Consider the following 12,431-nt stretch of genomic DNA (forward strand, 5'->3'; position numbering starts at 1 on the left):
GGGAGGTGGAGCTAGAGGCGTGGTATCGCCAAGACTACGCCCCACTCCGTTCCTCCCACTCCTCAGCGAAGATGGGGCTGGGGCGGAGCTGGAGGGTGGGGCCACGCTGAGGCCCCGCCCCCTCGGCGCTCCGCCTGCCCGCTAGTGAGCGGAGAGCCCGCCGCCCCGCCCTCGCGGAGAAGGTGGCTGCCGAAGTGGGCGGGGAGGTCAGGTGACCCAGCTGGCGTCCCAAGATGGCGGCGGCGGCGGTGCCCGGGAGGCAGAGGCGGTGTCCGAGCTGTTGAGGTGACTTCGCGGGACAAGCGACCGGTCGGCTGGACCGAAAGGCGGCGGCAGACGCACGGCCGCCCGGTGTGCACAGCCGGGGCTGGGCGGTGCGGCAGCTGCGCCGGGGGATGCCGGGGCTGGGCCGGGCCTCTCTCTCCTCAACTTAGGGTGGCGGCGGGCCCGCACCCCTGGTTCCCCGGCCATGGCTCTGAGGGAACTCAAAGTGTGCCTGCTTGGGGTGAGTGGCGGCGAGCCGGTCCTCGAGGGTCGCGGAAGCCAGGTGGGCGGCCCCCGGCACTCCAGGGCCCCTTGCACCCCTTCCCGCCCCGCGCGGGACGCAGCCCCTTGGGACGGCCGGACCACTGGGCTATGGCCCATCCAAGGCCCCGAGGTGGCCCCGAGGGTGGCCCCCAGCGCCCTGGAGCGGTGCCCTTTTTCCATCCACAGTGAAGCAGCCCACAGGTAGTTTCTTTCCAACTTTGAGAGGGACACCTTTGAAGTTAGCCAAGTCTCTCAAAGTTAAACCCCCAGCATGTCTTCCGGTTTTATGAGCACCCTTGGCCTCCATTTCAGCAGTATGGGATGGTTTTTAAACTTTTGGGACATCTTTGGCGCTCCTGCAAGAGTTACTTTCCAAAGTTAGCTCTTCTCGAATGGAAGGGAGGAGTTCACACCAGGAAGCCTCCAGGACTAAGAAGGTTCAGCTTCCGGTCCTCTCTCCGTACATTGGCCGTTTCAGAGCCTTCTGAAGGTCTCCTTCCTGAGTTTCTGTTTTAATGACGGAAAAGAATCCCAATGAGTCGATGTTTTTTGCCCCTCAACAGGGTGGGACTAGGGTTTATTTAGGATTACTCAGGCCCAACTTCAGAACGTATAGTTTCCTGGTATATATTACAAAGCCACTTTTTACAGGAAGCAAAAACTTATTTCATTTGGGAGGGAGCAGGAGTTCAGTCCTAGAGGTTGAGGGTAAGACTTTGTCCGTGCTAGGCAAGCACTGTGCCACCGAGCTGTGGGCCCCCCGCCCCCAGCCTGCTTGCTTCTATTTTGTAGCAGGAGCTCAAGAAATTGCCCAGGCTAGGCTTGAAGTCTGTGGAGCCCCAGCAGGCCTTGAACTTGGAACACTCCTGCCTCAACCTCCCAAATTTTCAGAGCTCACTCAGTAGGCTTAAGAGATCTGCCTGCCTCTACCTCCCAAGTGCTGGGATTAAAAGCATTGCACTGCTGTGCCTGGTCCCAAGAATACATTTTCAAATATATTACCCTCACTCACTTATTCCCGCCTTAGGAAATCCACAGCTGAGGGTGCTTTCCCTAAAACCCCCTACTTTATGCCGCAAAGTAGTTTTGGGTTGATGCAAATAGGTTAGTTTTTCCTCGGTCACCCATCTTACTCTCTTTCAGGATACGGGTGTGGGGAAATCAAGCATCGTCTGGCGATTCGTGGAGGACAGTTTTGATCCAAATATTAATCCAACCATAGGGTAAGAGGACAAGCTTATTTAATACAAATCTGTCTCCAGGTACATGGAAAGTCATTGCAAGCAAAAATGTGTTGCCGGTGTAACTCCTGTAGTCTTGTACTCAGTGGAAATTTTGAGAGCCTGGATTCTTGACATTTCAAAATGACTTGAGAGAATACAGTGAGTTTTGCTGTATCCTAAGAGAATTATCTTCAAACTTTGGAAATAAGAACTTCAAAATAGAAAAAGGAATGAGTTGACACAGGAGTTTACAGACCTAATTACACCCTGAAAGGAAGCAAATGAAAACACACTGACACAGTTGTTTGGGCGTGTCAATTAAAGTCTAGTTGCAGTCCCTGAGAAGAAGAAGTTGGGTTGGCCCCAGGCCCTCCTGAACCCTGTAGCGCTGGTGACAGAGAATGGACTTGGAAATGTTAGGGGTTTGGGTGCTGGTGGTGGTGGTTGGTTGGTTTTTGTTTCTGTCTTTATCAGGTCTCTGGTATGTTTTGATTGTTGAAGTTGACTGTAGAGTTCTCAAAGATTTCATTATTTTTGACTGGGCATGTGTGTGTGTCGGAGTGTCGGCGTGTGGATGTGTTGCTGGGAACGAAGCGCTGGTCCTCTGGAGAGCACTACTTTAAATTCTGAGTCACTTCCCCAGCCTCCTCTAGATTTAACAAAGTTCCTCTCTGAATATGTAAATGTTGCAGGGTGGCCATGGGATTAACATTAATTTTTCTCTTTGAGAACTTGAGCTCCTTAGGTCCTGCTACTATGTTACACTTGTACAACTAAATAATGATTAGACATTGTTTATTCTGAAACTCCTTCCAGGCAACTGCTTTCCTATCTTTAAAGAAAAGTTGTGTGTGGCTCATCATTAGGGTGCAATACGGCTTTGTGCTCCTGTAAAGACCATTCCTGCCACATAGGCAAAGACTTTACAGCTCTGGGGGAAACTTCCGTAAGACTGCCACTTGAGAATGTGTTATCATCTCTGCGTTTCATACACATTTGAGGGTGTGGGCATGAAATCCAATGCTGTGTCTGCAGTTAAGATAGTATCCTTCCAGAAAAATTGGGGATGCCCACGTGTGTCTCACCTCGGGCTCCTCAAGGCCTGTTGGTACCTGCATTACAAAATGAAGTGATGAGCAGTGACAAGAAGTGCTGATGCGTCAGGAAGTGACAGACTTCACTCACACTGAGTCACAGCTGAAAACCCAGAACCCACAAATACTAAGACACCACCTCCTCTACTATTAACAAGTAGAGAGAAAAACTAAGAGCACTTTTCTTACCTTGGCTCAGTCAGTCTCCCACTGTGCTCATATTTTGCAGGAAAGACTGCAAGCCCTTCCTCCTGTATTCTTGCTTCCTTGTTTCTGCCTTGTATGAGTAGCAGCCCACATACCTCTCTGGAAGACCCAGGCCTTCCTCGCTTTCTCCCCCGTCCTAGGACTCTGCTGCCCATCTACTCTGCTGTCTTCTAGCAGCGTCACCTCCATCACCAGTCCTACTGCTTATGCCGGGAGAGAACCTACCGCTTTCTCAGCTGTTCCTCTGTAGCCCATTGCATTGCCAACACAGCCCCACCCACCATGTCACTAAATCCACCTCTCTGGGTACTAGTCCCTAGGAGCCACCACAAACCCAGTGGGTGTTTTTTTTTGTTTTTGTTTTTGTTTTTTGTTTTTTTTTCCAAAAAGTTTTATTCATTTATTGGGTACCAACCATATGTCAGGTGTTCTGGGTGCTGGTGATTTAACCTTGGTGTCAGAAAACTGTAACCTTGTTCTCTGCCTTCTCTTTGTAAATAAAATGCTGTTGAACAGTCACACCTGCCTCTACTGTTCCCAGGCTCCTGCCCAAAGGCAGAAGTCCTGTGGCACGGAGAGCCAGGATGGTCTGTCTAGCCCTGGCAGGCCTAAACTTACATTGTGGCCCAGGCTAACTCAGTCCCGTGCGTGCTGGGAGCACAGGCATGAGAGACTCTCACGTTTCAATATTGAAAGATGAGTGGATTATACTTTGCAGAAAGTTAGGCGAGTGTTTTTGAAAGGAAGTGTGCTTGTTGGTGTAATGAGAGGTGGAAAAAAAAGTCATCTGAACAGCCCTAGCAGACTGAAGGCCTGAAGATAGAGGAGGAGTCAGGAGGCTAGCAAGGTCAGAAGACAGAGAGTAAGACCTGCAAGAGTGGCCAGCAAGACTATGGGACAGGGATCAGGCATGGATCCTTAAAGATGAGGAAGTCGCTGACAAGACAGATGCAGACCAGGTCTGATGGAGTAAGGCGCCTTTGTCTTCGGTTCCCTCATCCACCCATGGCTGCACTCTTTCACTGGTACCTCTTGGCCTCTCCTCCTGCTGAAGGAAACATTGGGCTTCTTCAAACCGTGTCCTCCTTTTCATTCCTAAAGCACCCTTTCACCAGGGTCACTTGACCCAAAGTCACCTAAGAACCAACCTGGAATAGCTTCTATTCACCAGATAGCCTGTGTCCTCAGGTAGCGCACAGAACACCTGGGAGCTCTACAGGCTGTGACCATACTTTGCCTGGGTAGGGAGCAGGACTAGCATGCCCCCAGATACTGAAGTTAAGCCTCTTCCAGCCAGCAGCAAGGCACAGGTTCTCATCCAAACCCCAAATTGTCACCTGACATGGAGGCCTTCAGCGTGTAACACAAACAATAGGGTGCCTCAGAACTGCACTCCACCACTTGCTAGCCACTTAGCCCATGGCAGTTAAATCCATAATCTGTTTTTTCAACCAAATAAGCGTTGTGACAGGACCACCTCCTTATTCTGAGGATTCAAGATAATGCAGGAAAGGCGTTGAGCAAAGAGCTGGGGTTCTTAGAGCTCAGTAGATGATAGCTGTTATTCTGTCTCGGTATTTTAATTCTTTTCCTGTATGTTTCTATGAGCTGTGTGCCCAGTAGGCTTGCTCTCTCTCGCTAGGAAAGGTGAAGTCAGGAGGATGGCAAACTGCAGGCCAGCCTGGACTACATAACAAGATCCTCTTTTAAAAATGGGGGAGGGGACACACAGAAGAGTAGTTTTACAGAAAAGAATGAGTTACAGGCCTTTTAAGTTAATCTAACAGCTGTGTCTACTCTGACCCATTTCTTAGAGGCAACCACTGTTGCCATGGCGTGAAGCTATTTTCTGATCTTTTCTCCAGATCTCCTCACAAGCACACATACACTGCGCCCCCTCCTCCCACTACCACCACCAATTTTAGGCATCATCTACTGATTTTCTCTTTAAAATGTGGAGCCTAGCCGTCCTCCCCACTCCTGTCCATTTCCCTTCCCTTCGTTTTGCTGTTGCAGGTCTGTCATTGAAGCATAGCACAGTTTAAATGCATGTCTAGATGTGCACTCTCACACTAGGGTGGCTGTGTATTTCCCAGCTCTCCTTGGATTTAGTTGTAGGCTTGACTCACTTCCTTAATCTCTGTGGGGCTGCATTTGCATATGGGAGCACTCTGTGAAGTCTTACCACCAGAGGTGATTGTGAAAACATGTTGTAGAAGGGCGGGCACATTGTGCTTCAGCCTTGGGCTGTTGGCTGGTCACTCTCACTACCTTGCGCCTGTCAGTCTATCATCTGTGTACTAGAAGTTCTTTGTTTGTGTCTTGCAGTAATGTGTCATTCTGTGACAAGCCTTTGTGCTCTCTGAACAGTCTTCTAGTGAACAAAGTTCCCACTTTGAATCTGTCCACCTCTCATTGCTTGATCTCTGCAGCTCCACCCTTGCCCCTACCCCAGGTGGCTACAGAAGTTTCTACCAGTCTGTTTAAATGTTCAGCTAAATACACTTTTCAGATAAATATACTTCCGATAATATTTTGTCTTGAAGTTTTTTCTTTTTTATTTCCTTTTGCGGGGAGGAGATTTACTCATATTACTGTGTGTATTACTAGTGTGTACTTTTGTGTTAATAAGTAGTTTTCCAGTGCATGAGATATACCAAAATATAGTCATTGGCTAATTAATAAGCATTAGACTTTACAGATTTTGTTGTTATGAATAAAGTATATCTATTTGGACAAATTTTTACTTTCAGGTATATATCTAGAGTTCTGTTTCCCAGAAGTGCCATTTCTGGACCATGCAGTAAATATTTGTTGTTTTGGTGTTTGATGGATGAATGTTAACAAAACTGTGTGCTTAATAGGGGTGTTTGTATGGCCCATTTTTCTGTTGCCTGCCCTGAATGGGGTATTTGAACAGCCCTGAATGAGGCCTTGTCTATTACTCTAACTTAATAGTCTTTATTTTTACCTAGAATGTAACTGAATATCTCTATGTAGCATGTTTTCTTGACCTCCCACACCCCCCACCCCTTAAGAGTGCTTCTTCTAGGTCTGCTTTGGTGTCATTTAGGCTCCCTACATTCTATTTGCATATCTTAAACTTACCTTGTTGATAACTATGTATTTCAAGTGTGTTTCTTACAAATTGTATTCAGGTAGTTTAGCTTTTATATCCATTCTGCCAGCTTGTGCTTCACCTTTCTGGCTTTGTAGGATGCCCCTCTTACTTGGACTGTTTAGACCTAAACTACCTAATAGAGTTGCTACATGTAAAGTTAGGGTCTTCAGTCATGCTGGCTACATCTCAGTCCTTATCAGGAGTGCCATGGCACTAGTTTAGACTCTTCTGTATATAGCAGCTGTCAACATGGTTTGCTCTAAATCTGCCATCTTGCTGCCTTTTCCCCTGTCCACAATACCATTTTATTTCCACTGCCATCTTGTCTGACTACCTTCTTTATGATGATGAAGATGAAAATGGTTGTTGCCTAGGGTCACAGTCTCTAATTCGCAGTTTGTGTTCAGACAATAGCATGGCTTCAAGTGCATTGTGGGCGCCTTATAAGCACCTTCTCTGGCTTTTGTACTTAGTTTTCATGGATGCTGCCGCGAGCTGGTTGTGCAGTAGTGGGCTTTTATAGGCGCCATTAGTCTTTTCTGTTCTCCATCCTTGTGCCAATATTACAATCCCTGTTGTTGTTGTTTTTAATGTTTGTAGTAAGTTGCAATGTCAGTGTCGGTTGAGAATGTCTTGGCTGATTTGGCTCTGTCACATCTCTATATAGATGTTAGCAATCGCATTGTCTGTCCACACACACCAGCATGCCAGCCTCACTGGGATTTTGATGGCCTTTCATTGAATTTACAGATGCAGTTAGAGACTGACGGGACGCTACTGAATACTCTAGTTTATGAATGTGGATTATCCTGCTAGCCCCTGGGCTTCTGTAGTCTCTGATTTCTCTTCTCTGTAATGAATTTTCACATCTGTCATTAGAGTTCATTCAAGGGGGATTGATGTTTTTAATGCACTGTTTTGCCGTGAAAATGGCAAGTGTTTCAAAGTTTACTTTCGTTGTTGTCGTTGTCTTGTTTGTTGTGGTGTGTTTGGTGTGTAGCCCTGAACTTGGAGATATCTCACCTTAGCCTTGAAAGTGCTGTGAGGAAGGCATATGCTACCAACATAGCTAAAACCTGGTTTTTGAGCTTCTCTCCAGGGCCTTCCTGAATTTGCTTATGAGTTCACTTACATATGTGTAGTTTTTTTGTGTTTTCTCTATATGGTTTTCTATCATCTGGGATGGAGCTTTGTTACAGTTACTCCTGAGCCTTTGACTTTTTATTTCTAGTTTTGTTAGCTCCAGAGGATTTCCTTAGCAATGTTTGTGAAAATGAGTGATGGCCGAGTGCTCTGACACTGCTGTAATCGAGCTAGGAGAGCTGTCTGTCACTGTGGCGCCATGAAATATGTTCACTGGAGGATTTTTTTTTCTTTCTTTTTTCTTTTTCTCTTTTTTCCCAAGCATATCCCTTACCATATTGTTCAAAGAAGATGTTCTTTTCCTTGTTTGCTAGAGTCTTATTTAACTTGATGGTGTTGAATTGGTGAATTTCTGTCTGTCCTGGACTGAACACATGACATGTGATATGTTGGATCTTTATAGGATCCATCCAGCAGATGGTGACTTACAGTTTGCATATGTCACTGATGTCTTAGTTGCTTTCCTTACTATTGCAACCCTTGGCAAACCTCTATCTCCAAAAACTATTTACATTACTCTTTATAACAGTAGCAAAGATACAGTTATGAAGTAGTAGCAGAATAATTTTATGGTTGGGGTCAGCACAGCATGAAGAGCTGTACTAAAAAAGGGACACAGCAGTGCCTGTTAGGAAGCATCTAAAGGGGAGGGGCTACTTGAGCTGTTTAAGGTGACATAGTCCATGGTGACAGAGAAGTCATGACAGCAGAAGAGAACAGCCAGCCACGCTGCATCTGCAATCAAGAATTAGAGTGAGCTGGTGGTCAGCTTCTCCCTTCACCCCCCCACCCCCCGCCTTGTGTTTAGTCTGGGACCCCTTCATGTTCTTCCGTCCTTGCTTTGCTCAATATAGAAACTGCTCATAGACACGCCCACAGGATTATATCCTAGGTCACTCTAGATCCTGTCCAGTTGGCAGCATTAGCCGTCAAAAGTCCACCCCAAGCATATACTACTTGAAGCTATAACCTTCCACCTCTGTTTCCATAGGATCATGGCCATCTCATAGTGCAGAATGCTTCTAGTCCAACTTTGGAGTTCTTGTAATCCATTACAGTCCCAACATTATTTAAATTCCAACTCTCTTCTTAAACTCAAGGCAATCTCTTAATTGTAAGCTCCTAAAAAACAAAGCCAAGCTACATAATTCCAGTTTCCAGTGGCATAAAGTAAGTAGTCATAATTCCAAAGCATGGAATGGGAGCACAGCAGGAAAGGACTAGGTCAAAACAAGACCAGCCCCGGCATTACAAAGTCTAAGTCCTGAAGCTCAGCATCTGGCTTCTGAAGCCCATAAGGAACCGCTCTCAGCTCCAAAGGACTTGGTTAATGCCATTTCTCCCGACCTTCTGCCTGTAGCACACATAACCTCTGCTTGGCCAGCTCTACACTGTAGCGTGCACCTTTCCTCTGTGGACAGTCCGTGGGCCTGGAATTGTTAATATTGTGGGAGCCATTGGAAGTTAGTCCTTACCTACCTTCACAGCTACATGATGAAGTATCCCCTTGGGGCTTCCTTGCAAGAACTCTGAGCCTGCCACACATCTGGCCCTAGTGGTTTCTGGAATCTTGATACAGGGCTCCATGATCACCCTTGACCTTTCATATCGATAAAACATGGACATCACTGCCAAATTTTGCTGCAAGCCTTAAGTGTAGCCTTGCTTCCTTGAGCTGCAGTTGCTTCAGACTCTTGTGTGCTAGCCCTGAGGGACCCTTCAAACACTCTTACTCTAGGCGTGTGTGTGTGTGTGTGTGTGTGTGTGTGTGTGTGTGTGTGTGTGTGTGTGTGTGTGTGTGTGTATGGAGGTGGGGGCGTGGGGCCCAGGCTGCCCTCATCTTCAGCTGGTTCAATACCTCTTTGTCAGCCATTTTAAAGTTGCCCACACTCCTTTCCTTGCTGAACTTTGTGTTTTTCATGTCTCTGTTCTCACCATAGATCTGAATAAGAGCACCAAGAAATAGCCATGCCCCTTCCTGAATGTTCTCTTGTCTTGAAATTACTCCATTATTTTCACATTTGGCCTCAATCAGGTTCTCAGGACCCAGTCCAGGCAATATCTAGCCAGTATATAAGTTTCATGGCCCCTAGCCTTGCTCCCGATTTCCCTCTGAAACTGTGGGAGCTAGTCGTCCTTCACTATTTTCCTGTCTCTCTACCTCCTGGTCTTCTAGAATACCTGACAAGAAACAACCGGAGGGAGGACTACTTTGTTTCAGCTTGTAATTCAAGGAGTGTGGTCTGTGATGGAGCCATGACCACAGGAGGCAGAGTGGCAGTGCTGCTGCCGCCATGGCCTGTGTCACCCACATTTGGGGTGGGTTGTCCACCACAGTTAGCCCAGTCTAGAAACTCCTCCCAGATACGCCTACAGGCTTGTCTCCCAGAGCACTCTAGACCCTTCAGCGTTAATTGACTGTTACGTGTTAGGATTTGCGTGGATGCAACTGAGATTGTGATGCCATCTCCTTTTTAAACATGTTGAATTTGTATCAAAGTTGTGCATATTCAGTAATGCTGCTTGTATGAAGCACTCCTTTTTATTCCTTAAAAGATTAGTAAAATTTGTCAGTGTTTCCATCTGTGTTTCAAGCACTCCTTGTGTAATAGAGTTAATTAAGGAGTGAATTCCATTCATAGTTGTAAGATTGTTCATATGCAAATTGTCTGTTACTTCTAGCTCTGGCTTTGATAGATTGCATTCTTTAATGGCTTTCACTCTTTTGTGGACTTCTTCCCTCTTGCTTGGTTATTGGCATAAGGCTGCCAGCCTGCCTACTGACACCGCTTTCATTTTGGATGGGTCTTGCCTTTGGTCAACTGAAATGTATCTGTTGTCTTTGTCTTGATCAGTATATAAAAGCTTCTACTCTTGATTAGGTATTTTTGTCCCTGATAGTCAGTCTTTTGTTGCATATTGTGCTGGCTAATTCTATGCCAACTTGATACAAGCTAGAGTCATCTGAGAAGAGGGAACCCCAGTTGAGAAAATGTCTCCATAAGATTGGGCTGTAAGCAAGCCTATACAGCATTTTCTTAATTAATGATTGATATGGGAGGGCCCTGCCCGCTGTGGGTGGAGTCATGCCTGGGCTGGCAGTCCTGGTTTCTGTAAGAAAGCAGGTGACAGCCCTGTATCTCCCCTGAGAAGCACAGTAGAGCTGGCCCTAGGGGGATCCTGGGGGAAGTCAGCTGTCCTCAAGGACATGAGTGCCAGAGAGCTGGCTCCTCCATTTGCCTGCTGTTGATGCCCTCCCCACTCTCCCCCTTTGACACCTATAGTAGTCAGGAGATCTGGCCCCTAGGGTCATGAGAGTGAGAGAGCTGGCCCTGCCATTCACTGGCTATAGCATTTTGGAGAGCAGGCCCTGCACCTCATCGTGCAGCCTAGTAGAACTGACTGTGATGCTAAAGGCAGCCCAGAGAGTAAAAGAGCAGGAGATCTGACCAGCCTCTAGCTGGCTGCAGTACTCAGGAGTGGGCCCCACACCTTGGCTGGGCAGCACAGTGGAGCTGGTTCTGGTGTTGTGGGTGTGGGTGAGCCTACCTCAAAGGCATGAGAGCAAGAGAATCCTTAGCCGGCTACAGCATTGGATGAGCTAGCTGGGGCAGTGCTGGACAGTTTGCCCTGTGGTACGGGTGCAGGAGAGCTGGCAGGCTGACCACTCAGCAACCACCCAGGTGCAGATCCAGGGATTTGAGTTGGCCCACCCCAACATCTACCTCATCTGTGAACTGCTGGAGAGGTGAAAGGGCCAGTCTGGTAGATCCAAGCTAAAAAATCTCCATGATACAGGGCAACAGTAGGAGAACTTAGTTCTCCAAGTTACATCCTTTGAGGATCTGGTATCAAGAGCAGAGGGTAGATACAAAGGGACATGAAGATGAGCAGGATTAGGGTACATGATGTGAAACTCAAAAAGAACTAATAAAGTTTTTTAAAAAGAAAGAAAGCAGGTTGAACAAGCCAGTAAGCAGCACCCCTCCATGGCCTCTGCATCACCTCCTGCCTCCTGGTTCCTGCCCTGTTTAGATTTTTTGTTCTGACTCTCTTCAGTAATGGACTAAGCCAAATAAACTTTTTCTTGGTCGTGGTGTTTCATCACAATAGTAACCCTATGACACACACCTTATATGCCAAACCTTAACTAAAAAATAAAAGTAAAGAGTATTTTTTTAATGTGTGGGCATGTGTCTATGACTGAGATACTAAGTATGCAGTTCTCAATCTCAGACATAGGCTTAGTTAATTTTTTATTGGATTGCTGACAAAATTGTAAAATGGGAGAAGATATTTCTGTACCTCACCCTTGGGACCCAGCATGATCTGCTGCCTCCCTCTACTCAGTTAGGGTTTGCTTGTCCTGTGCTCGTGGCAGCAGAGGATGTCGCCTGGCCCTGCAGTTACATTGTTTGCTTTTTTTCACTTTTATCTTTTCTGTTATCCTTGTTGGCATTTTGACTGAAAGAAATGGGTTAAAAACCTTCCATTACTATGAATTTGTTAATTTTTCCTCACTCTGTGAATGTTTACCCTTTATCATCTAGTAGTATTTGAGTCAGTGTTGTTCATATTGAGGGTTTTGGTCCCTGAACAAAAGGTTTTCTCCCCCATACCTTACGCATTTTCTCTGCACTGCTTTACAGGGTTGGGGGTTTAGGGGTTTGGGGTTTTTTGTTTTTTTAATATTTATTTTAAATGTGTGTTGTACACACTGTGAAGTCTTCTGCAGATGTGGTATGGCCACTTCACCACTGAGCTATTTCTCCCGCCCCCTTATAGTTTTTAATGTAAGAAATGTTGGGAATGTTTTTAATTATTTTCTAAATATTTGATGGGTCTTTTTAGCTGTTGTGAGTGAATTTTTTTTTTCATTTTTGTATAGAATGCTATTGATTTTTATCTGTTGGCCTCTTGGTATTTAGTGCTAGTAACTCCATTTATCCTCACAGGTATGCTGTGGATTTTTGGGGTTCCTGGAGTGCACAGTCATGGCATCACAAAGTGGGGATTGTTTTGCCCTTCAGTTGGTTTTGGTTGTGGTGTAGTTTAAGGTTTTTAACTGTTATCTCCCTGTGCCTTGTTCACTAGACGTGTAGCTTGAAACATTGG

The 12,431-nt window shown here is 46.2% G+C and overlaps 1 protein-coding gene across 1 annotated transcript in view; it reads left to right on the top strand.

The window, feature by feature from the left end:
- The first annotated feature begins 197 nt into the window (after positions 1-197).
- Positions 198-12,431, top strand: part of Rab22a (RAB22A, member RAS oncogene family) — a 43,804-nt gene continuing 31,570 nt past the window's right edge. The window contains exons 1-2 of the mRNA XM_051143902.1: positions 198-505; positions 1,672-1,751. Of these exons, the coding sequence (XP_050999859.1) occupies positions 470-505; positions 1,672-1,751 (116 nt within the window). The 5' untranslated portion in view covers positions 198-469. The remainder of the gene's footprint in view (positions 506-1,671; positions 1,752-12,431) is intronic.

The sequence above is a fragment of the Acomys russatus genome, chromosome 4 (genome assembly GCF_903995435.1).
Source record: "Acomys russatus chromosome 4, mAcoRus1.1, whole genome shotgun sequence".
NCBI lineage: Eukaryota > Metazoa > Chordata > Mammalia > Rodentia > Muridae > Acomys > Acomys russatus.